This window comes from Podarcis liolepis (genome assembly GCF_965112155.1).
Source record: "Podarcis liolepis genome assembly, chromosome: 8".
Lineage (NCBI taxonomy): Eukaryota > Metazoa > Chordata > Lepidosauria > Squamata > Lacertidae > Podarcis > Podarcis liolepis.
Window position 1 is genome coordinate 59250680 of NC_139560.1, and position 25871 is coordinate 59276550.

Below are 25871 nucleotides of genomic sequence, written 5' to 3' on the forward strand. Positions count from 1 at the left end.
CCTGTAACCTCAATTCACCTTAGCCGACTAGTATAAGCTTTTGAGAGATAATTAAAAAGAGTGTTAGAAACTCAGATATATAAGCTAGGCACAAATGGGTCCTTAAAACAAGGCTACAGTCGCCAAAAGGGAATGTTTAGTTGTCATTTTTGGGCAAGACGGCTTTAAAGTCTTATTTTTCAAATGATGGACTGACTGTGATTGATTCTCAGCTAAAGAAGAGAGAAGAGTTTGGATTTGATATCCCGCCTTTCACTCCCTTTAAGGAGTCTCAAAGCGGCTAACATTCTCCTTTCCCTTCCTCCTCCACAACAAACACTCTGTGAGGTGAGTGGGGCTGAGAGACTTCAGAGAAGTGTGACTAGCCCAAGGTCACCCAGCAGCTGCATGTGGAGGAGCGGAGACGCGAACCCGGTTCCCCAGATTACGAGACTACCGCTCTTAACCACTACACCACACTGGCTCCAAGTCAAATATCTAGCTAGTTCAGATGACAACCTTGAACTAGGTTAAGAGCTTTGAGAACTTGAAAAGTCATTTGATCCAGGGACAGCCTATATATTCCGACCTGTTTTTCTTAATGGTGACTGCTCCTGCTCAGGCTGCACAGAAATAGCAAATTTGATCCAGAAATTCATTCCAATTGTGCAGATAAAACATAACTGATGGAATTCTACAGCATGGGGTGTTAGTGTGTGAAAACAGTCCAGATCCAATGATCCTCAGCCATGTACTTTCAGATGCTGGAGATGTCAGGCATCATTCTGGCACCCAGGCATCACCCAAATTAAGAGCCAAAGCCCAAGCATATTAAAAAAGCAATGTCCTCAAAAGTGCTATTTGATTTCAGGAGAGCTTTCCAACAGTATCTTGTGGGTCCTGAGGGGGAAAGTAGTCCCATGGTGGTTCCTCTAACCACAAAACGGACATGGAAATTGGCTGTGTAAAAGCTGGTGTAGGAAGAGTTAGTCATCATACAAAAGAGATCTATCCCAACACAAAATTATGTTTTCAGGAAAGATTAGAAATAGCAGACACTACAGTTTAAGCAAACACACACACCCCTTCTATTTTTGTAACTGTGAAATATAAGTAAATAATTAGGTAACTTGTCTTACAGTATTAATGCTACTGAATATCATGGGAATTTTCACTGTTTCCCCCTAAATTGTTCTTTATGGTATGACCTGAGGCAGCTCTGCATTAAGAATGGACAAAAATGAAATTGAATTTCTAGGCAGTATTGAATATTTTATGTCAGTTTGAATGATGCTTACCCTGTATTGATGGAAATTATTTCTATCAGTGGGTTCTTTCTAATCTTTGGCAAATCCAATCGCGCTCCCCCCAACCGTTTTCCATTATCCTTTTTCTGACCCAGCAATCTCACAGAGTGACCTTCAAATAAAGGGGGAAAATGGTACCATTATACATAAAACTCATTTGTTTTAATATATTCTACTCAAATATTTTGCATTTTGTTAAACAAAAATAGACCCAGGAGTCTTCTGGTAACCAACAACTTACCAAGTAAAGGAAAAGCCAACATTAAAATTTGTTGTTGTTATTATTATTATTATTAAGCTTAGCTCCTTTCATTATATCTTGTTCAGCTATTTGACAAAAGCAAGTCAATCCATTTTAAAAGCCAAATTCCCAAGAAACAGCATTTTGATTATAATTACTGTAAAAATATTACTATTGAGTTTAAGGGTGTTGTTGTTCCCTTTTGAACAGTATTAGACCACAAACCCAAAGTTCTTGGCAGTATGCTTGAACTGATGGGTGTCAGCTTGAGCAAGAATTTCCATTAAGTTCTCACAAAGTAATGCAAAAAGATTCGGATGAGGGAACATTTTCACAATTCAGCCCAGCTTGTTGTGCTTCTCACGTATAATACTACTGACATGTGAGCACTTTATTGGAATTTATGGCTCCATCTGTAGCTTAACTGAGCTCATTCAGAAGCAACTGCATATTGACTTCAAAATATTGAAACACAAATATTCAGAAGGCTCATTTCCCATAATTCTAGACACATTGTTTCAGGTCACCCAAATCAAAGTAAATGCTTTTTTTTGGGGGGGGGGTAGCTTTGCAAAATACTGAGTTACAATTTCTAATTAAATGTTATTTTGAGAGAGAGAGAGAGAGAGAGAGAGAGAGAGAGAGAGAGAATATATATATAATTTCCAATAATGGATTGGAATTGGCACCTACCATGATGATAATAATAATAATAATAATAATAATAATAATAATAATAATAATAATAATTCAAATTTAAATGTAAATAATCAAGATTAAAAAGCCCAACCAATCTGAGTAAAGCTCTCTGCGGACAAACTCCAGCTCCCTTAGCCTAAAGTGAGATGAGCACCGACTGGACTTAATCAGCCAGGGGTCCTTTTCCTTTACCCTTTTTTACATGCAGTCAAACATTTATTTCATGTTGGCATAGCAAGCGCTAACTTCATTTCATTCATCATATCTCCCACTGGATAGCTCAGTTGGTTAGAGTGCGGTGCTGATAATACCAAGGTTGCAGGTTTGATCCCTGTAAGGGACAGCTGCATATTCCTGCATTGCTGGGGGGTGGATTAGATGATGCTCAGGGTCCCTTCCAACTCTGATTCTATGATCAGTAAGACCACAGTCCAGAATCACCTGAGTGTACCACTGTGCCTGAACATGCAGCACCTTCCCTCCTTCCTTCATGGCATGTTTTAATGAAATGGTGGAGTCTCCAATTAACCATTGTTTCCATTTCATCTGAACCATGAAACTATGGTTGTTACCATCTGTGGAACAACTGTGGGACTGAAACCATCCTTTGAAGTTAGTTTACGGTCCCGGTTTGTTCCAAAGTTGGTAAGCATAATTTCCCTGTGCACATAAAACAAACTTGGAGACTTCAGCATTGCCACAAATGGAGGAGGGGAAGGACCTGCATACACAGGAAAAAGACTCATACATAACTAAGCTTATTAATATGATCATCCATGCCCAGCCATTAAGTCAGTCATTTAATTTTAAAATGTGACTTGTTTCTTTTGGAGTAGGAAAGGCTGAGGAGGCAAAATCATACTGGCCCTTTATATTGAAAGTTACAGAAACATTATTTTAAAAACCATTTTTTTCATTCGCAGGTTTTCCCAAGCCAGTAGAAATGGCCTTAAGTTACATATGCAAACAAGCAACATTACTAATTACTAATTAGGGGTCTGTACTGACCGCAAGACTCAATTTGTACTGTAATTTGGTTTGAACTGATCTGGAAGCAATCCAGTTTTGCTAGGGGTCTGCAGCCAAATCCCAATTTGCAAAAATTAAGTGTCAAACTTCCCCATTCACTATTATGGGCAAATTAAAATGAAACATTACAGCATTTCCCCCTTATTGACAGAACTGCATGAAATTTGTGGACATAGTCACTTCTGACATATCAGAAACAAATTGTCACAGTATTTTTATTTTATGTGATGATTTTTATCTACCCACCCCAATGGCAAATGAATTGTCTGTAATTTTAATTTTTTGGGGTATGGTAGCCACACCTGAGGAGATGAATTCTGCCAAGTTTCAAAAGGATAAATGCAGTGATTTTCCTACACAGATAGCCTTTACAGTTTGGAGGATGTGAGGGAAAAAAAGTATGCATGAGAGATTTTCCTTGATAAGAAACCTGCCAAAATACTGATAAATAGGACCAGGAATTTTCCTGCTACGTATATTTAACACTGATTTTGGGGAGGGGGTATTTAAAGTGTTTCGCTACCTGCTCTGTGGTTTTAGTGGACAATAATTTTATTATAAAAATAACACAGGGCTGTCTCTGGGAAAAGAGTCCACAAAATTTCAAAATGATAACAGAATCTTAGGGACTTAACATTTAAAAAGAGCTTTAGGTTTTTGTATGGCTCAACTAAGGTCAAAAGCTGATTTGAAAGGAATGGGTATGTGGGACCGAAGCAGAAGGATATGAAAATCCAGCATTTTCCAAGCAAGCACTACTAGAAGAACTAGCAAAACTAGCAAAGAACATTGTGACTGGAGAGCCCTGGTAAAATCATTCCCTCTTTTTAGAAGATAGATCTCTCAGTCACAAAAGAACTTTCCCTTCACCACCTTTCCTCATCCTGTTATTTTCCTTATAAAATGATACGCTGAGGAAGAAATGTCTCATTTTTTGAAGGCACACCGTCTGCAGCGCTTCTGAAACATCTGATTCCTCCAATTGTCCCAAATTGCTTTGGAGGTCCCTGCTTCAACTTAGGGCACGGCAGAGAGATCCCACTTCACCCCGCACAAGTTTTAAATCTGTCTGAAGTGGCCCAATACAGATGAATCTGCTCTATGGTCCTACTGCTTATAATGCAACTGTACAGAGGTTGTTTGGGGTGGCAAATTGTTTTCACCAAGCTGTTCCTACCAGCAGTCACAATTAAAAAAAATATACAACACTCTACTGCTAACATTACTGGAAGTGAACACTGGAAGAACTGCATGGCTAGCTCTTTTATGTGACCAGGTTGCTCCTCAAAGCAACGGCCACCTAACTTGCCTTATAAAGGGCTACACCACCATTGTTTACATTTGTGAGTCAAGACAAATGTAATAGTATCATGGCAGTAGCGCACTGAATTCTTCCACTGATGTAGCACTGAAGACAAGAAAATCAATTGGCATGCCAGCCTTTTCAGAGTTGTCAAGTAAAACTTTTAGTCAAAAATTCAGTTTAATTAAGAGGTAAAACACCATTTTATGTTAAGAGTGTTACACCTATCATAGATGTCAAAAAGTTCAACAGCATCTAGAAAAGGCCTGTTATTTTCATACCAGCAAATGCCAAGAATTCCATTATAACTTACTGTGATTTCAGCAATACATGGACTCTGCTAATAGCATTCACTCAATTATTCATTTCCACTGTATCACACTAATAACAGCAATATCGCCAACTGATGAGACAATTATTTGCCCATACTTTTGTTCTTTAAGTATTCTTGGATTTAACAATATGCATACTACTTTAAAATTCAGGTAAATTAAATCCAGCTAAACATCAAAAAGAGCTTTCTGACAGTAAGAGCTGTCAGATAGTGGAACAGACTCCCTTGGAAGGTGGTGGACTCTGCTTCATTGGAGGTTTTTAAGCAGAGGTTGGGTGACCATCAGTCATGAATGCGTAAGTTGAGATTCCTGCATTGCAGGGCTTGGAGCAGATGACCCTCGGAGTCCCTTCCAACTTTACAATTGCGTGATTCTATGAACTCTGTGCTTACCTATATCTGTGCTGGATTGTGGCCTGTGGGAATGCGAGTGAAAGTTTACAAAATGGTCAAGAATGAATTTATTGCTCTCTATTTAAGGTCTTAAATTATGAAACAACTTCACTGGAAATATAAGAACACCTAGTTCAGTCCATTTCAATACAGTGGATTGGATCCAGACTTTGGCATGCTTAGTCTAGACACACTGAAAGCTGACAGGGCTTAAATTAATGTTTATTTCTGTTGATTTGAGTCGACTATTAAACCTGACTAAAGGTACAATCCTAACCCCCTGATGGTGATGGCTGTGCCCTGAAAACTGCTACCAGCTTTTCTGCTATGGTAACACGCAGAAAGCCCTAATCTATGAGATCCAAAGCTTCATGGATGCGTCAAGGGGCTCAGTTCCTGTCTCCTTCCTTGTGGCTGGCAGGATTCAGCATAACATTACATGCATTAGAGTCTCTACCCCTCTGCACTTCCCCTCCCCAGATCCTATTAGGATTGCTCTGCATGTTTGGATCCAGTCCAGAGTTGGACTGGTTAATGACTGATATTTTGAAGAGTTTTAAGGGCATGGCCTACTGGAAGCAGAAATTCCATGCTCCAGCTTCCTAACCTATCAATACATATTTTTACAGAGCTCCAGAAAGCTACAGATAAATAGAATCCTTCCCTTTAAAAAATAAAAAAGCTATTTTCAGAAGCTAACATACTGAGTTCCTTTTGTAATGCTGTTATCTGTGATCTCTTTTGTAGTGAATTCAAGTGTAAGTAAGAAAAAGTTATGCTACGAATCTTAAAATGATGCATGATTGGGTAGGGAAAGCTTTTAAAAAGGCATTTCATCTGAATAAGGGAGGTGATATCTGCCAGCTTCAGAAGCCAGCAGATAAGTGTACTCTCAAGGGAAACCAAAACATAGTCATTTGATATGCTGAACACATGGCATGTTTTTCAGTGTTTTACAACTGTTATACACTGAACTGGATCCAGAGCAAGTTAGTCACAGTTAAGATCCCATCTACAACTTCCCTCACAATCCATTTTTCCTATGTGTTGTGACTTTTAGAATCTAAGTCTGCCGACAGGGATTATCTTGTTTGTTATTGGTCTCTTGTGAGTTTTGAGGGACCAAAAAGCAAACTAAAATGCAATCAATCAGTGTGACTAATATTAGGATTCAAGCCATTCTCTATTCCGAACAACAGAACAGAACTGCAGAACATTTGGTTGCTGCCTGAGAAAAAGACAACAAAATGACCATGTGAAGGGCACTGAATATCAGATTTCAGATTAGAGCATTGTTGATATTGCTGCTACTGTTTACAACCAGAAGCACACGGACTCGTGACAGCGCATTGCATGCAAATATGCCAAGCACCCTCTTGCTACACAAAACTCAGACGCACTAAAGGAAGACGGCAACTTGCTTCACATAATTGTTATAGCCACACATTGAGAAGGAAGAAAAGGAAGAGGAAAGCGGGGGCAACTTCCTTTTCCAGCTATACCTATTAGTCTTAGGTAAATTAAGAGTGGAAAAGTTTATCTGAAGATACTGTACTTCCAGTTGTTTTATCTGAGCAGCAACTTTGTTCAATAATGTCCATCATCAAGGTGAAGAGGAATTCAAGGGAAGGATGAGTAACATAAGTAAACTCCAAGCTTTCCCCCTCCTTCTTTCTCTCACAGTGAATAAGCCAAAACAGATGGACAACCCACTAATTACTGGGGAAATTGTAAGAACTATTTCACAAAGTCAAGTAATTAGCATTAAGCTTGCCTAAAAACTATTTTCATATAACCATGATCACCACTTTTTAATTTTAATAGCCCTAAGAAACAGACCATTAAAAATAATGGAATGCCTGGGCATTCCACCACCAGTCAGGCCAGAAACTCTCTCAAAGTCAGCATGCTATAAACACCCATTGTAGGGAGCGCATTTCTCATTATCTGCTGAAAAATTCAAAGAAGAAAAAAAACTTCCTATGTTGACCAAGTGAAATAAATGTGAGAAAGAAAGTAAGAGTGGAAGAAAACAAGGGGAAAACATGCCTAAATTGGTTAAACCAACTACTCAAGCAAACGATAAAGCTTATATTGAACATAAAGCCATCAGACATGACAACTCTCTCCCCTGTCAAGCAAGGGAAATAAATATAAATCTGGTGAATACTGTGAGAGACAGTACTGGATTCATACCATCAAAATGTATTGCAACTGTCATAACATGAAAGGGAAAAATTGGTTGTCTGTATAAACCCTCTCTCACTACAGAATGCTGTTTGGCATACCTCTTTCTGTTTAAGCTTTCTGTTTAGTATTAATTCAATTAATAAGCAATCCACTCTTGTTATTCACATAGTGAAGAAATATTGTATTTAATATTTTTCATGGGACTAATGAACATCAACAAGAAAGGCTACACAGAGCGTGTCAATGGATGCCCACACTATGGCTGTGATAGGGTGAGAATGTCTAGATTTAAAAAGACAAGCTATGAAAACTTTTACCGATGAACACAACTCCTTTGCTCTTCCCCTCCCATTAGCTGTAATTAAACCAGGAAGTCACTAATTAACTATAGTTTCCCAGTGCTCCAACTAAACACATATGCAACATCCTCTTTTTTGATCCGAAATTGGAGTTTGAATATTCACACCATCAATTCAGAGTTACCCACTACCCTTTCCATCTCTTTTGCTAAGGTTTTTTAGGTAGGTGGAAGCACATCATTTGTCCTCCCATTCCACCAATATCTTTTATATAAAACTCTCCCATTAATAATACCTCCAGCAATACTATGACAATGTCTACTTTTTCTATTTGTACGACTGACCAGATTCCCATAAGCTATGTAGAACGTATCTTCCTCTCTTCTCCAGCTAAGTGTTTCATTTCAATGCCAATTCTATTATTATGTTTCAAAGATGTTAGTGTTTTATTTTAATGCTTAATTTACTAGTTTTATTTAATTTACCATGGCTATAGGTAAAGGTAAAGGGAACCCTGACCATTAGGTCCAGTTGTGGCCGACTCTGGGGTTGCTGCGCTCATCTCGCTTTATTGGCCGAGGGAGCCGGAGTACAGCTTCCGGGTCATGTGGCCAGCATGACTAAGCCGCTTCTGGTGAACCAGAGCAGCACACGAAAACGCCGTTTACCTTCCCGCTGGAGCGGTACCTATTTATCTACTTGCACTTTGATGTGCTTTCGAACTGCTAGGTTGGCAGGAGCAGGGACCAAGCAATGGGAGCTCACCCCGTTGCGGGGATTTGAACCGCCGACCTTCTGATCAACAAGTCCTAGCTCTGTGGACCTACGCCACCCGCGTCCCACCATGGCTATAGAAAGTTTAAAAGGAGAGCCTCCTTCCATATTCTGGAGTAGAAATGGAAGTAGGAAGTAACAAGTTGACTGAATGAAGACATGAGCGACTGATGGGTTTTTATTACTTGGATTTCACTATCATATAGGAAGAAATATCCACAGTGATTTTAAAACATTGAGTGTGAAGAAATTATATGACTATTTTGCTACATGCACATGCAGCAGAATGCTGAAATAAGACATAGGTTTTCAATGCATGCACACGTGACAAAATATATACGTGCTTCTTTACACATTGATTGTACATGCTTTTTTCAAAGGACAGTGATCTCACTGTTAAAAAAATGTATTGCGGAAAACAGCCCACAGAAAATGTTAGAGAGCACTTTGATACTTCTACTCTTAACCACCCTGAAATAAATATTATGAAGGCCATTACATAAATATTGAAACAAACAAACTGCTAAAAAACACCATGCCAGTAAAAGCATTATTCATTAGGCTATACAACACACACACAAATCACATAAGCTTTTAGCAATCAACAATAATAAAATAGGCTGGTAGCTAGCAGTTAGCAAACATTAGTTAATATTTAAACTAGGAACAGATAGACCATATTACTAGACACATTAATGTGACTGAAACTTAGTAAGCGTATATGAAGTCTGAAAAGTCCAGCATCATTGAAGTTATTTCCTTTGACTTGTTTTCAACAATCCTGTCCAGTGACCCATTTCACAAAATGTTTTGTGAAATACTCTAGACTGAAACAGTTTTTGCTCAGTCACAAAGTCTAGTTTCCCCTTAATCCCATAGGGGTGCACTTTATATGCATGATGGCATTTGATTTTTCCTGCAGGAAGCTAATTAATTTGATTTAAAATATTTAAGCCTGATAGTGTTTGCAGTATTAAAGTATCAAAAGAATCTGACATAATTTTGTGTCAACAAACAACAATTGAGCACTCTCTTGTGGCATGAAGAAAATGCCCTCACAGGACCTGCAATCTTGCGGACCTCACAGGACCAGATATCCCCAGTGTTGCCATGACGGCACTGGCAACAAGGGCAGAATCACAAGCACATTCTCCATTATGCTTTAATTATCATGTCTTCAGCAGAGTCTCTTCTTTATATGCCTCACCTGAGAGAATAGCAGAAGGTAACCACATGAGAACAAGCCTTTTTAGTGGTGGCCCCATCTGAAGAATGGCCTCATCAGGGAAACGCACCTGGCACAATCAGTTTTTAGGCATTAGGCTAACACCTTTTTATTCACTTACGCCTTAGGTAGCTAAGCCCATTCTAGAGGAATGCTCATCTTTTAGCAGGGTGGGTAGGCTTGCTATTATTATGTCATCGGACAAGCATTTTAGGCATTAGTATCATAAACTGCTTCAAATTTTTTGGCTTTGTTTTTATTGGTTGTATTTTATCTTGTTAAGACACTATGGGACTCTTTTTGTAAAATGCAACAAGTGTAATAAATAATAAAAACAAACAAACGTGGCAGTATAAAAGTGCTTAGATTCTCAGAAAGATACTCTGTATGGGACTGTAAGTTGTTAGGCAAGAGTGAATAAAAAAATAATCTATAGAATCATAATTTCAATGATTATCATCGAGGATTCAGTGAGCATGGTACTTTACAAAGCAGAATGCAGTTCCCTTCCCAAAATATCTTAAATTCTAAACACAGATATAGCTTTTCCTCTACTGGACATGTACTCATGATCAGATTGTGAAGTAAGTCATATTGGCCAATGCCCATTGGTATGCAGCCACACTTATTCCAAATCAACAAGTCACGAATAGGCAATAAAATGAGCAGTGATCTCTTGGAAGTATTTCATATCATGAAATAGTAGTAAAAGAAGCACTGAAGCAAGATTAAAAGGGGGGGGGGAGAGAATGACCAAAGATCTAAAATTGTGCATTTCTATATTGATTTGGCTAAGTTTTTTTTACACATTTTTCTAATATATTCAGCTGGTTTTGAGCTTTAAAGCCCTATGAGGCCTAAGACCCACGTACCTACGGGACCGCCTCTCCTGGTATGCCCCGCGGAGGACCTTAAGGTCTACAAATGACAACATTTTGGAGGTCCCAAGTCGCAAGGTGGTTAGATTGGTCTCAACTAGGGCCAGGGCCTTTTCAGTACTGGCCCCGACTTGGTGGAACGCTCTGTCACTAGAGACTAGGTCCTTGCGGGATTTGACACCTTTCCGCAGGGCCTGCAAGACAGAGCTGTTCCGCCTGGCCTTTGGTTTGGACTCACTCTGACCCTTATGTTTCCCTCCCCTTATGGTTTTGATCTATGGGCTACTATTAAAATGAGGCTGCATTTTAAATTGTATTTTAACCCGTATTTTAACATATTGGTCCCCCCCCCATTATGTTTTTATTGTAATTTTACTGGTGTTAGCCGCCCTGAGCCCGGCTCTGGCTGGGGTATAAAAATATTATTATTATTGTTATTGTTATTAGTTTACACTTCAGTCATTATTTACAGTACATACATGATACATTTTCCAAGATGGCGGCGCGCATAGACGCTGCGGCTTAGTGCTCTCCCTTAGCGTTTTGTTTTTGTTTGTTTTGTTTTTATTATTTTTACTTGGTCTGAGTATGTCTGGCCGGGCAAGAAAGATTTACAGCAGGCAGGAACTTCTGAAGGTCAGGTTACAGTGTGAACAAGCTGTAAGAGCTGATTATTTTCGCCCAGATAACGCTCCTGTGGGAGTAGCCAGGTAAAGTCCAACTGGCAGTTAAAGTCCAACTGACAGTTCAGCTGCTGTAGGGCGCTGGCTTTGGGATGCCATTTGTCTACACGGGATTTGCACCTTCCTGATTGTGAAGAGGACCGAAAATTAATTCAGCCTTGAACAAGCGAATAAGGAAAGGAGTGGTTTAATGGGAATCTAATAGCCAGTAACCAGATACAAGATATACAAGATGGCAGCGCGCATAGACGCTGTGGCTTAGTGCTCTCCCTCAGCGTTTTGTTTTGTTTTTATTATTTTTACTTGGTCTGAGTATGTCTGGCCGGGCAAGAAAGATTTACAGCAGGCAGGAACTTCTGAAGGTCGGGTTACAGTGTGAACAAGCTGTAAGAGCTGATTATTTTCGCCCAGATAACGTTCCTGTGGGAGTAGCCAGGCCACCGGGCTCTCCATGGATTACTATGCCTCCAGGGAGGAGGCGAAGGCGGCGTAGAGACAGGAGGCAAAAGCGGGGTTGTCGGGCTGGCGTCCTGGTAAGATTGCAGAGGAGTCCATCTAAACCACCGCTCCCTAGCATATTTCTTGCTAATGTGAGATCTCTTACCAACAAGATGGACGAATTGAGGCTGCAGGCAGCAAAGAACAGCCTTGTAAAAGATTGCTGCGTTTTATTTGTCATTGAGACATGGCTTCAACCGTCCATACCAGACACAGCTATTCAGTTGGAAGGCTGTGCGGTACATCGTCATGACCGAGGCATGGACTTCGGAAAAACCAAAGGAGGGGGGCTGTGTGTATATGTGAACAAATGCTGGTCCAATAATTCGAAGACTGTGGGCAGTCACTGTTCACCGGATTTGGAATATGTGGCTGTTAAATGTAGACCAGCCTATCTCCCTAGAGAGTTCACAGCTGTTATGTTAACTGGTGTGTACGTGCCACCAGATACCAATGCCAACTTGGCTTTGGGATGCCTGCAGGACCTTATCAGCAGCCAGCAAGACAAGTATCCTGAAGCTGTGCACATCATTGCGGGAGACTTCAACCATGTTGAACTTAAAACAGTGCTCCCAACGCTCTATCAGCATGTGAAATGTCCCACAAGAGGGGACAAGACACTGGATAAAGTTTATTCGAATGTAAATCACGGCTATAGGGCTTTACAGCTGCCACACTTGGGCCAGTCCGACCATATGTCTCTGTTCCTGGTACCAGCATATATCCCACTCAGGAAACGGGCTCCCACAATATTAAAATCTGTTAAAATCTGGCCTGAAGGTGCTATTCACCAGCTGCAGGACTGTTTTGAGAGAACCAATTGGGATATTTTCGATAGTTCAGACCTGGAGGAGCACACGGCGGCAGTTCTGTGCTATATCAATCACTGCACAGACACTGTCACAGTAAATAAATCCATCCGGTTTTACCCCAATCAGAAACCCTGGATGAATAGAGAGGTCCAGTGCCTGTTGCGGGAAAGGAACAGGGCTTTCAGGTCAGGCGAGGTGCAGCTTTACAGTGTAGCAAGAGCAAACTTGAGGAGGGGTATTCGACGGGCAAAATTGGATTATAGGCTGAGGATTGAGGATAATTTAAGGAGCAACAACACAAGACAGATGTGGCAGGGGATTCAGCATATTACCAACTACAAACCTAACCTTGGTGCTGTCGACGGTGACCCCTTGCTGGCAGAGGAGCTTAACCTCTTCTTTGCTCGCTTCGAGAAGGAGCCACCTGAGACGCCGGTATTACAGCCACCAGCCCATAGGGGCCCCTCATTCACGGTAGAGGAACATGAGGTGAGACAGGTTTTGAGGATGGCGAATCCGAGGAAGGCGGCTGGACCTGATGGCATCACTGGAAAGGTGTTGAAGGGCTGTGCGGATCAGCTGGCGAGGGTCTTTACTAAGATCTTCAATAAGTCCTTACACCAGTCTATTGTCCCACCCTGCCTGAAGTCGTCAACTATTGTCCCTCTGCCTAAAAAATCCACAATCAGTAGTTTGAATGACTATAGACCAGTTGCACTGACTCCAATCATCATGAAGTGTTTTGAGAAACTGGTGCGCCGTCACATTATGTCCTGTCTTCCATCAACTTTTGACAACTACCAGTTTGCATACAGAGCAAATAGATCCACAGAAGACGCCATCAATACCACTCTCCATGCTGCTCTGTCCCATCTGGAGCAGCCGGGGAGTTATGTGAGGCTGCTGTTTGTGGATTTTAGCTCTGCTTTTAACACTATCCTCCCCCATAGACTGGTGTCCAAGCTAGAGGCGATTGGACTCTCCAACTCCACCTGTCTCTGGGTTTTGGATTTTTTGTCAGAACGTTCCCAGAGGGTTAGAGTAGGGTCACACATGTCCACAGCCCTTAGCCTTAACACCGGCTCACCACAGGGTTGTGTGTTGAGTCCCCTGCTCTACACTCTCTATACGTATGACTGTACAGCCATCTATTCCAGCAACAAAATCATCAAGTTTGCTGATGACACTACGGTGGTAGGGCTCATTTCAGGAGGGGATGAGTCCGCCTATCGGGACGAGGTGGAGCGGCTCTGTGTTTGGTGTGGAGAGAACAATCTGGCTCTTAATACGGCTAAGACCAAGGAATTGGTGGTGGATTACAGGAAAAAAAAGGCGGACATTCAGCCCTTGTATATCAACGGGGAACGGGTGGAGAGGGTGGCGGAATTCAGGTTTTTGGGAGTAGCTATCGATCAGGGCATGACTTGGAGCGCACATACCACTGCTCTGGTGAAGAAGGCCCAGCAGAGAATTTATTTCCTCAGACTTTTAAAGAAGAACAATCTGAGTGAGAGACTGCTGGTGTCCTTCTACCGAAGCTCCATAGAGAGCATTCTTACATACTGTATTTGTGCTTGGTTCTCCAGTTGTACAGCTAGGGAGAGGAAGGTGCTCGAGAAGGTCATAAACACAGCCCAAAGGATTATTGGTCATCCTCTCCCATCTTTGGAAGAACTGTACGGTTCCCGTTGTCTTAGGAAAGCAAATAACATCCTGCAGGATTCATCTCACCCGGGACACGGTCTGTTTGCACTACTGCCTTCTGGCAGGAGATATAGAAACATCAAGACAAAGACAAATAGACTGAAAAACAGTTTCTATCCAAGAGCTGTGGCCTTTTTGAATGCTGTAACTCGATAGTGTGACCTGGGAGTTTGATGGGTGTGGTGTGGGTGTGGCTGGAATGTGGTTTGTTTGGTTGTTGTTGTTGTTTTGTTTTTGTTGTTTTAAGGGATGGCATCCAATTTCGTTGCACTTTGTGCAATGTTGCACTTGTGTAATGACAATAAAGAATCTATTCTATTCTATTCTATGATATATTTCAACAGTACGGCTCCTTATGGGGTCTTTGTGTTCAAAGTCAGTAATGAGCACTGGAAAGAATGAAGACACAATCATTTCAGGTGAAAAGCTTACCTTTGATAGTCTCCTCAACAACTTCTACAACACGATCTATCTGCTGAACCTGTAAAGATTAAAAAAAAATACAATGTGGATATTCTGATGATTTTTGGACAGTTCTCATTCTCCATGAATTTAATTCACATAGAGAAGAAGCATACATGTTGCTGAATCTGTGTTATATTTCTGCTTGTAATATAGGAAAGACAGCATTTTACTCCAGCATAAGTGGGTGGGGAAACAAATCCTAATGACACAAGCTAGCCACTGCACTCCTTTAGCAATTATCCAAAGGTAAAGGCTGGTGTACAGCAACTTATTTCATAATAATGAAGAAATGAGGTACCACCTTTACTTGTCACAGAAATAACTGAATCCAAAGAAAAGATGGGTGCAAGTTTCAGACCACCAAGACAAGGAGCATTTATACAAAGCAGCAAACTGATATATTAATGCATGAGTAGCAAAGTCGCTTGGTCTGATGGGATTAATAGCAGATATGGATAAAAAACAGGATGGGACACCAAATCTGGCTTAGATTCAGATTCAGACTTACACTCCTATCTGCCTCTCCCGTAGCAAATTCCTCAGATCAGTAACCCACAAGCAAACACCTACAGATGCCCAGAAAATCCATCACCACCACTTCCCTTGTACAATTGGCCTTGTAGAATTCCAATTCTAGCAATGAAGACAGGTATGGTGTACATGTACACGAATACATACACACACAGAGAACACAATGCACACATACTTCAGGGTCACCTCCTTTTTGAGTTTTAGCTTGTTGACATGATCTCTCCACCCACCCACCCCTTAGCTACGTTCTTATATAATACTGTAGTGTTATTTGAGATGTTTATTACCTGCTGAAAGAAGATGGGAGGCTGCTGTGTATCTTGCTCCCCCTGATTGGAAGACAGGTGGAAATTGGGTGAAGTATGCCAGGTTTGTAGGACTTCTCCCATTTCCTCTCAAGGCTCTATTTATTATAACGTGGCGTTAATGATAATTTTGTCTGCTGGCTGGCTGACTGCAATGTAAAAGTGTTTTCTGCCTCAGGATGAGAGCCTGTTGGTGGAATCTGTCCCCCCAAGTAAAAGGTGAGAGGTAGGTTTGTACTCCTAGGTGGGAGAAAGGAATAGCTTGATCCATGCTTTTTTCTGTTGCCACTCTGTTGCCACAGAGATTAACCGGCATTCTGAATACATGCCCAGGGTAATTGATGAATATTTTGCGATTTTGCAGTTTTATATTGATGTTGTGCGGGTACACTTTTCCTGGCCCCCACATGCATCAGAGGAGTATGTATAAGCACACCCCATTCTGCCTTCTTCTAGGTCCAAAAGGACCCACGCATCAGCGATGGCACATCAATTGGATGCCCCTATAATGGTCATTGCATGTATTTATTGTACCAGTGTTGCGTATTTCTTTTTTATTAATATGCTGTTCATCGTTCTGAAATATTTGGGCCAAAAAGTGGTACCGTATTTTTTGCCCTATAGGGTGCACCGGCCCATAGGGCGCACTTATTTTTTTTGAGGGGGGGGAATAAAGAACAAAATTTTTATTTCCCCCCCCCCGAGCCCCAAAGAGCAAAGAAGAGCAAAGATGGATCCCGCTAGCTGTCCTGGCTTCATTTTTAGCCTCGGGGCTGGGGGTCCGGGAGCGAAGGCGAGGTTGCGCTCAACCTCGCCATCGCTCCCGGAGCTTGTGAGTGATGGCGAGGTTGCGCAACCTCGCCATCGCTCCCGGAGCTTGCTTGCGGGGCTGGGGGCGGGGGAAGCCCAAGCGTCCCCCGACCCCAGCCCCCAGAACAGGCTTGCGGACATCTGCACGAAGCACGGGATGCGCTCCGGAGCGTGCCCCGTGCTTTGGGCTGCGGGCTGCTGCCCGCAAGCCTTGGGAGCCCGGTGGGCACTCCCGCCGGGCTCCCAAACCTTGCGGATAGCTTCCTGAAGCCTGGAGAGCGAGAGGGGTCGGTGCGCACCGACGCCTCTTGCTCTCCAGGCTTCAGCGAAAGCTTGCATTCGCCCCATAGGACGCACACACATTTCCCCTTCATTTTTGGAGGGGGAAAAGTGCATCCTATAGGGCGAAAAATACGGTATATAAACATGCCATAACCTAACAAAACCCCATACACACACTTTTAATTGTTTTCTCCACTATATACAACTCCCAGCCTCTAGTTCCAAATTTTCAGGTCAGCTTCTACTACAGTTTCGTGTATTTGTTTTCTCTCTGGGTTTGTTTGTTAAACCCCTTTGGGTAGCATGCTTCATTTAACTTTATGTAAAATGCTCATTATATTAATTGAAGCTGATGCTGATAACAGGTCTGCCACTAGTTCTCTTCAGTTTGTCAGGATCAGCTTAGTGATCATATATATTCCACTGCCTTTTCTCCTTGCCTCAAATGGTAGCAAAAATGACACTTTCAGAATGTTTTATTTCTGTATTTGTCTTAGTTAGAAGTAGTTACAGATATATAAAGAACCCTAGAAGTGAATGAGTATGCTTGTGCCTGACTTGCAAGCATATATAGGTGTACAAGTCCTTCTGAAGTCATGTTTTGGAGGTGCATTACTGATGCCACAAGTTTGCCACCCCAAAATCTGCTCTAGAGGGTTGTGACTGCTTTGTTGAGGCAGGAGAAAAATCTGAAGAGGGGCCAGCTTATTTCCTGTAAGCTACTCATGCCTTCATTCACTAGAGGCGCAAGTAAGCCAAACCCAGTGATATTACACTGGCAAACGAAACCTCAATATTGTTAACATTATTAAAACTATTGAGTTAAAGTCTGAGGCTCAGGTTTTAACAATGCCACTTCCATAGTCATCTCCTTACCCCAATGATACTCAGGCCTTGTAGGTAGTCTTGTCGAGGCTGGGCTTGTGGAACACATCCAGCTAGAACAACTTTCTTTTTTTCTTCTTGTGCTTTCCTAAAAGGCATTTTTAAAAGCAAATATTATTTTCCTTGAATGGCGCAGCAACCTTCATATTTCATTGCATTACTTAATATCTGTAAGTAGCATTTACTGAAGAAGCTTACAAAAATGCACCAATTTCATGCTGTAGCTTATCATACCCCAGCTACAGCATTTACTATCTACCAAAAACTGTAGTAGCATACTTGTAAGATGTAAAGGCAAAGCTTGGCCTGATGTGATATGTAGTCAATAGATCACGTTCCTGTACACAGATACAATTGATGGCAGGGATGGGGAACCTGTAGTCCTCTAGATGATGGTAGGCTACAACTCATCACCTGCGATCTTTTGGTGAGTCTCTCTTGGTTGTGCCACAATCTGCTTTTACTCATTAGGTGGCAAAAAGGAAGGAACCATTTTCAATTGTGGTATCTGTGTTGTGGAAAAATCTCCCCTGAGTGCTCCTGTAAAAGGTAAATAACCCCTGGACGATTAAGTCCAGTCCTTGACTATGGGGTGCAGCGCTCATCTTCAGTAAGCCTATTCAGTAGCTTGCTTCCACAAGAAATCGAAATCATTTTTATTCAGGCAGGCATTCAGTGGACCTGAACGTATTTTCTGCTGACTGTTTCCCTGTTATCCTGACTCAAGACTCTTGGCTAGGTTATCCCAAAAGTTTTGTTGACAACATCAGCAAGCAATCTCTGCATCAGCCGAGAATTACGTTACAAGGTTCAAAAGGCACAACAGCAGAATCCATGATACATCACAAGGCATAAGCAAAGATGTCCCAACACCTGGCCTGCTGCTCCTGCTATACTTTTAGAGGCGTAGAACCCATAATTTGTACAGGTCTGCTTGCAAGCGAGCACTCTAGTTGGAGGGCTGAGTCTGCACTGATGGCAGTGTGCCCTTGGCAACAGGACTCAAGTCCAACACTTTGGCTGCCTCTGATCTGGCCAGCTCTGCAGATTGGCTAGCAGGCTACTATAGGTGCCTCACTCCCTGGAGGCATGGTGAAACTGGTTTGACTGTCTCCCCCTCCCCAAATGAGACATCCAATGACCCTGGGGCAGAAGCTGCATCCAGATCACAATTCAAACTGTCTCCCTTGTCCCCATCTTAGGGTCCTCCTCTTTCTCTGGCAGATCTTGCCATTCCTGGCTGCACCTGCCTGGCAACACAGGGTGCATGAAACCTGTTTGCTGTTTTAGTTTACATCAGTAAAATTTTTACTGTATCTTGATGCTTACATAAAAGGCGGTATGTAAGTTTTTCTAACAGATTGTAAATTAAATAGTCATTTGCAATTGGCAATAGTAGCCAGGAATTAAAGTCTGACAACAGCTGGAAAGCCACGGGTTCCCTACCCTGATTTATGGTATTTTCTCCAGTCATCATGAAGAAGATATTAGTTTGGGGAATATATAAAAAAGCATTGTTATATTAACTGCATTAGCATAGTGCTGCAAACTCAGACCTCCAGTGCCAAGGAAATGTGCATACCAGTCCTCTGAGCCCCACCCAGTGATACATTGCTACCTCCTGCAAGAAAACCTAATAGGCATTTTTCATGTTCGGTCATGCCATAGCAGTTGGTGGACATCTTGTGAAAACATTGCTGGTGGCAATTGGAATGGAATTCTACTGGAGTGGCATTTACAAAACAGTGGCTATGCATGAGCCGTCAACGAGGGAACAACAAGCCACACTGTATTTCAATAGATGATACTAAATGTTAAACTATAATACTGAATCAGTATCCAGCAGTATGCTTTGCCTGTGCATCCATAATATCAGCATCAAGGAGATTAGATAATGGGACTGGTATAGTACTAAAGAAAACGACAGCAAGTAAAAGAGAGGATTTTTTACCACCATATATGAGGTTTAAGGAAACTTTGTAGGCTTGTTTTTTTAACTTTATTTTTTAAAAAATCAAAGTATGAAAAATGAGCACCAATATTCAGGTAATCTGACATATTTGGTCCAATATTTAATGGCAAAGCAACATGACCTGTTTCTTATAATCATATACCACCACTAGCAGTTATCTCTACGTTGTAAGAATGAACATGTACAGATCCTTCTACTCAAATATCTGCAAGGATAGCAAAGGTAAAACTCTGCTGGTCTCAGCAGAAAAACACATAAATATTTTTTGACATATTATTTGGCATGGTAACATTATTTAATAACTTTGTCATTTTTTGCAAAATCTTCATGAAATGTAGATAGGAACTGGGGCACTGTTATTTAGAACTGCACATCAAATATTGGCTTAATTTACCCTTAAGCTGAAATTTACATAGACTTTTATATATTTCTCAGCTTTAACTTCACACTAAACAGAAGAGCAGTCATATTTTGAATTCTGCTGTTTAGATATGAGCAAACATTCAATGTAATCTTTTTAATACTCTCTAATGAGCTTTGCTGAATTTAACAAAAGCCTTCACATTATTTCTTCTTTAGAAAGCTAGCTACATCTAGAATACTACTACAACAAATATCTTTAACCTTCAGAAATTTTAATGCTATAGGGAGTGTGGGGGGTGTATTTAGCATAAATAAATACATTTCCATTTCCAGAAACGTTCCCACTTTACAATTAAATGAACTTCACCTTGAAATTACACTTTAATTGGCTCAGAACAATTTTTCTCCAAGAAAATATACTTCAACTTAAACTTGATTTATCAAATCTCACAGCACAGAAATTTAATTAGACCAATTTTCTTTAAAAAGCTTGGTGTGCTGGAAAAAGTAATACGTAGAATGGTTAAAACACATGTTGAGTTATTTTAATGCTGGTAACTAATATCTGCCTACAAGGCCATAAATAGCAAGGAGAATAATCCAGTCCAGTTAGCAAAGAGTGCACACAAGCAAAGGATTTCCATAAGGACAAGGAAGAGAGATTAACTGGGATATGGAAGGTACCGTATTTTTCGCTCTATAACACGCACCTGACCATAACACGCACATCGTTTTTAGAGGAGGAAAACAAGGGAAAAAATATTCTGAATGAAACAGTGGACGTATCATTTTTGTGCTTCATGCTGTGGCCACAGACATGTGATCTGATGGTGAATTTGGGGTGACCCAATGCAAAAATCCTGAGAATCCCTGTGGATCCATGCTTTGTAACCACGTTTTTGCACCATTGCAGCCCCAGGCAACAGTGGGTGCGTGATTTTTTTTGGGGGGGGGGACAGGCTGTAGCCATGGACATGCTATGTGCTCTGATGGTGAATTTTGGCTGACCCAATGCAAAGATCCTGAGGATCCATGTGGATCCATGCTTTGTAACCACGTTTTTGCACCATTGCAGCCCCAGGCAACAATGGGTGTGTGATTTTGGGGGGGCAGGCTGTAGCCATGGACATGCTGTGTGCTCTGATGGTGAATTTGGGGTGACCCAATGCAAAGATCCTGAGGATCCATGTGGATCCATGCTTTGTAACCACATTTTAAGTGGGGAGGGAAGGAAAAACACAGAAGGCTAAGAATGCAGGAGAGGGCTATAACGTGAGGAAAGGAAGGCAAAAGTTTCCCCCCACCCACCCACCCACACAAGCCAGCCACTGTTTAAGGATTTCATCCTTTTAAATGGAAGAAAGCATATTTGAATGCTGTGTGTCTCCAAAAACAAAAAGCAGGAAGTCAAATCAGAATTTTAAGCCGAACCTGTAATCTCTCTTCCCTTCACAAACATTGTTCCCTCCAGAGCAGGGAGAGGATAGAAGGACGGACGCTCTGCTTTCCTCTCTACTTGCCTGGAGGGGAGGGGCTTTCCCTGCTCTTTGTTCCGTTTGAGCAAACACAGCAACGAAACAGAGCAGGGTGGGCAGTAAGACCCTGAGGCAGAATGAAGGAAAACAGCAGCTTCCTGTCTCACGGAGCTCCCTTCTCCCTGAAGCGCGGTTTGATTTTTGCCTTATTTTTCGGCTCCAGTGACCACACATTCGCTGCATAACACGCACAGACATTTCCCCTTCCTTTTTAGGAGAAAAAATCTGCGTGTTATAGAGCGAAAAATACGGTAATTGCCCCTACCATTGTCTGCACATAGGGAGAGGTTCCACCGAACCCATGAAAACCCTTTGCATGCAGTGGGCTACATTACGATGGAAAACGAAGAAACACCTCAGTGAGCTGCCACCACGGGGGGCTTCTGAGGGACTATATCTGAGAAAGCAGGTCTGTCTGAACTGCATTATACAAATACGATATATATGGGATAAGCTGAACAAAAATCTCACAACAATTAATAATAATAATAATAATAATAAATTTTATTTATATCCCGCCCTCCCCAGCCGAAGCCGGGCTCAGGGCGGCTAACAACAATAAAACAGTACAAAAGTACAACATAAACAACATTCTAAAATCATTCATTATAAAATTAATTAATTCAAGCCACTAGCAACCATTGGGCCAGAGCTCTGCGAAGATTGCCGAGGGAGGGAGTCAGGCTGTGCCCTGGCCAAAGGCCTGGTGGAACAGCTCTGTCTTGCAGGCCCTGCGGAAGGATGTCAAGTCCCGCAGGGCCCTGGTCTCTTGTGACAGAGTGTTCCACCAGATCGGAGCCACAGCCGAAAAAGCCCTGGCTCTAGTTGAGGCCAGCCTAACTTCTCTGTGGCCTGGGACCTTCAAGATGTTTTTATTTGAAGACCGTAGGTTTCTCTGTGGGGCATACCAGGAGAGGCGGTCCCGTAGGTAGAAAAATAGGTGTTATTTAAAGGACCACTTAGTGTGAAGAAAGAATAAACTAGGGGGAAATGATATTTATTAGCACTTGCATTAAATGGCCCAATTCATGTTCTTGTCATCAAGCCTATGTATTACTAACATGAAATATTTGCTAAGGAATGTGCTCTTAAAACACTGCTGTAGCAACTTGGAATGTGTGGATGTACAGGTTTTTAGAAACATTAGGGGGAACACACAGGATCTCAGGATAGGGACAATCAAAGCTTTATTTCAAACAACAATCCATCCACAGGTAAAAGCAGATAAAATTCACAATTTAATTAATCGCAAAACTGCAGAACTTCTAAAAATTCCTGCTGCATTTCAAAGACTGCTAAAGCCTTGGCTAAGTAACCATGTTTTAAGTTGGCATTAAATGAAAAAAAGGGTGAGAGTCAGGCAAATTTCAAAAGTGAGAGAGTTCCACAACCTGGGTACCAACCAAAATGCAGCACACTTTTTCGAACAATTCTCTCCCTCCCAACCTGTCTGATTGAAGTGTGTTTTTCCAACTCTTGAAAAAGTGGTAGGTACAGGGAGAGGCAGTCCATGAGTTCCAATGGACTGGGAGAAGAAGGCATCTCTACAGTACCAATTTAGGTTTAATAAAGGAAATATTGAAAAGCTGAGATCCACTGTGATTGAAGCAGCCACTAATCTTGCAGAAGCATTTTGCGTCTAGCAAACTCTCCTCTTACCTGATGGCTCTAAGCAACTGTATGCTTCACTTCGCTATTAGGGAACTTTCCTCCCTACACTCTAGCCCTCATCACAAGAACCTAGAAAGTGCTGCTTGAGCATGCTCCTCTACAGCTCCAGCCCTATAGCTAATGCGCTGCTTCTTCAGAATATCTCTTGCTCAGTACAAACCGCTCCTCTCATGCAGACTGTCAATGGGCTTTTCATCCACCGCAAACACATACCTGTATACTGCTTTACCCTGGCTTTTGACAACTGAGATGCATGCTTTTAGGACCAACCTATTTCTGTGACTGTAGGTTGCTTTAAACTGTTTGAATTGTTGTAACCTGCCCTGGGACCTTGGGGTGAAGGGTGGGTAGTAAATAAATACATTAACATATTTTTATGCTAATTCAAATCTTTCCAAGGTGCTTTTATCTCAGCCGTTTACTCAAAAGGTCAATCACATGGATTAAGCCATGTGTTGTTGCAGAACGCGACATGCTGCTGCTTACTGTAACATCCGCTGTTGCTTCATCTGAACATGGTATTGTTTGCAATGCCCTTTTAAACAATTCTGTGGTTTAATATGAAAGGCAGCTGGATTTCAGTCACAAACACAATCTTTCTGTTCATTTCTCTCCCACTACAAATCTTTCAAGTACAAAGAAACAGGATATTAAATAGTCAAATACCCAAGTCTATTATGCCATTGAATTCAGAGGAACACACCCATATACACTTAACCTTTCCTTACCAATGTATAACGCTAGTGAAAAAATTGTTAATGGAATTTAACATCACAACATTACAAGCGTTCTATCTGTGCAAGCATATTGGGTTAAGAAAGCAAGCAAGCAATCCCCTCCTCTCCTGGTGTGCTCTTCTGAGGGTTCTCCTGACCACCTTAGAAACAATTTGGGGGGCAAATTGTAGGAGGAGAAGAAGAAAGCCCTGTTGCGCAAGTGGAAGCCCTTACATAGGGATTTCCCCCTCTGTGAAACCTTGGCCTCAAATCATGGTTTGTTTCAGACATAATCATAACCACTGGTCAGAGGAGTGAAGCAGGACCTCTACCAGTGTTCAAGATATGTAGCACTACCACTGAGCTGTCATTTTGTTTCACGTTTAATTCTGCCCTAGTTTTAACTAAAATAAGAGTTGAAACATGTAGTCAGGCACTCCATTAGTTTAATAGACTATTACATTAGTTGACTAAAATATGTTGATCAATTAAAAGATGCCACTGATTTACCTGGCAGCAGAATTATAATTTTAATCACATCTCATTACCAAAACCAGCAGGTAGCTGCTGCCATCTTAAAGCAAGTATCCCTTCTCCTCCTTCACACAGTACGGAATATATCCTCTAACACTGTGCATCAATGATATATGTGCATCACTTACACGCATATGCAAGCTAATATTGATTCCTTGGACAGCTAAACTCACACTATCAGTCAGTGGGAAGAGCAATCCGAACTATAGGAAGCCAGAATAAGTTACACAAGGTAACTCACCCCTGTTCCAAACTGTTCAAGAGTGGCTGAATCTCAACAAGCCAGGCAGAAGAAAAACAATCCTTCAAAACCATGTTTTGACATACACTGGCAAAAACGGTGGTGTAACTTCCGCTGGGTTGCTAGGCCACATGACTGAGCTGAACAGAGTTTGGAATAGGAGTAAGTCTGCCCCTGGTTCATCCTGCCACTCCCCTTTTTCAAGATTTACTCCAGCCTCAGCTGAGCCCTGACTGAGTCAGGGTGGACTTTTGCCAATGTAGTTTTGGTGGACCAATCATTAAGGACAAACCAGTATTAATTATCAGAGTTGATACACCATCATCTATTATTATACAAAGCTAGATTTAGGTTATGCTGATTACACTAAATCTCCCTTATAATATGATGCAGTTCAGATTCAGGAATGACATTCAAAACACAGTTTTGAAGATTTCTCCCATAAACCAAGTGGTCTTAGCAGGAGTTGAGCAAAGCAATATTGCCATCTGCTGTCAATGAACAACCCAAGGCTATGTAGTTTAATGAAAAACTAATATATTGATAATACTTATTTATTAAAGCTTGTGATTCCTCCTCCAAGCCTAATTTAAATATTATATAATACTATACAGAATTTGTTCTCTCTCAAATAAGAAAAAAAGGTTGTTTACATCTTCCTTGAAAAGGGCCTGCAATCCATATTTTTCTTTCATTTTCCTGCTTGAGATGGAACACAGCTAATGAGATGGTAATAGCTGTTATGCAACCAGATACTGATAGCTAGTGCCACTATTAAATTCCAAGTCGAGTGGGGAGGTAATGAAGGATCAATAAGAGCAGCCAAATAGGACTCCTTTAAAGAGCAACTCAGATGTATGGTTTCTAGTGTAGAACAGCATTTTCAAATTAATGTACCGCCTCAGAATTCAAAAGTATGGGGTGGCGTTGCTTTATCAAACCTCCCTCAATGTCAACCTCACACCCCAAGGAGTCTGTGGCTTTTGATATGGGGGCACTTTACTGAAAGGGACCTACACATCAATTCTGAGGACAAAGGAAAATGAGTATTTGCATAAAATCTGTATATGGTATTTTATATGTATAGAAGCATGTTTAGAAAGAATTGCTATAACTTTAACATAAAGAGAATGTATCTCACAATAAGAGTGGGAAACGGCTAGATGACCTACAGTGAGGGGGGAAAGTATTTCATCCCTGCTAAATTTGCCCA

The 25871-nt window shown here is 41.4% G+C and overlaps 1 protein-coding gene across 4 annotated transcripts in view; it reads right to left on the reverse strand.

The window, feature by feature from the left end:
• CDKAL1 (CDKAL1 threonylcarbamoyladenosine tRNA methylthiotransferase) overlaps positions 1 to 25871 on the reverse strand; it is a 236361-nt gene that overhangs the window by 145606 nt on the left and 64884 nt on the right. For all 4 annotated transcript variants that reach the window (XM_083518684.1, XM_083518683.1, XM_083518685.1 and 1 more), the window contains 3 exons: positions 17618 to 17714; positions 14781 to 14829; positions 1278 to 1398 (listed from right to left, as the gene is read on the reverse strand). In XM_083518684.1, the coding sequence (XP_083374810.1) occupies positions 1278 to 1398; positions 14781 to 14829; positions 17618 to 17714 (267 nt within the window). The remainder of the gene's footprint in view (positions 1 to 1277; positions 1399 to 14780; positions 14830 to 17617; positions 17715 to 25871) is intronic.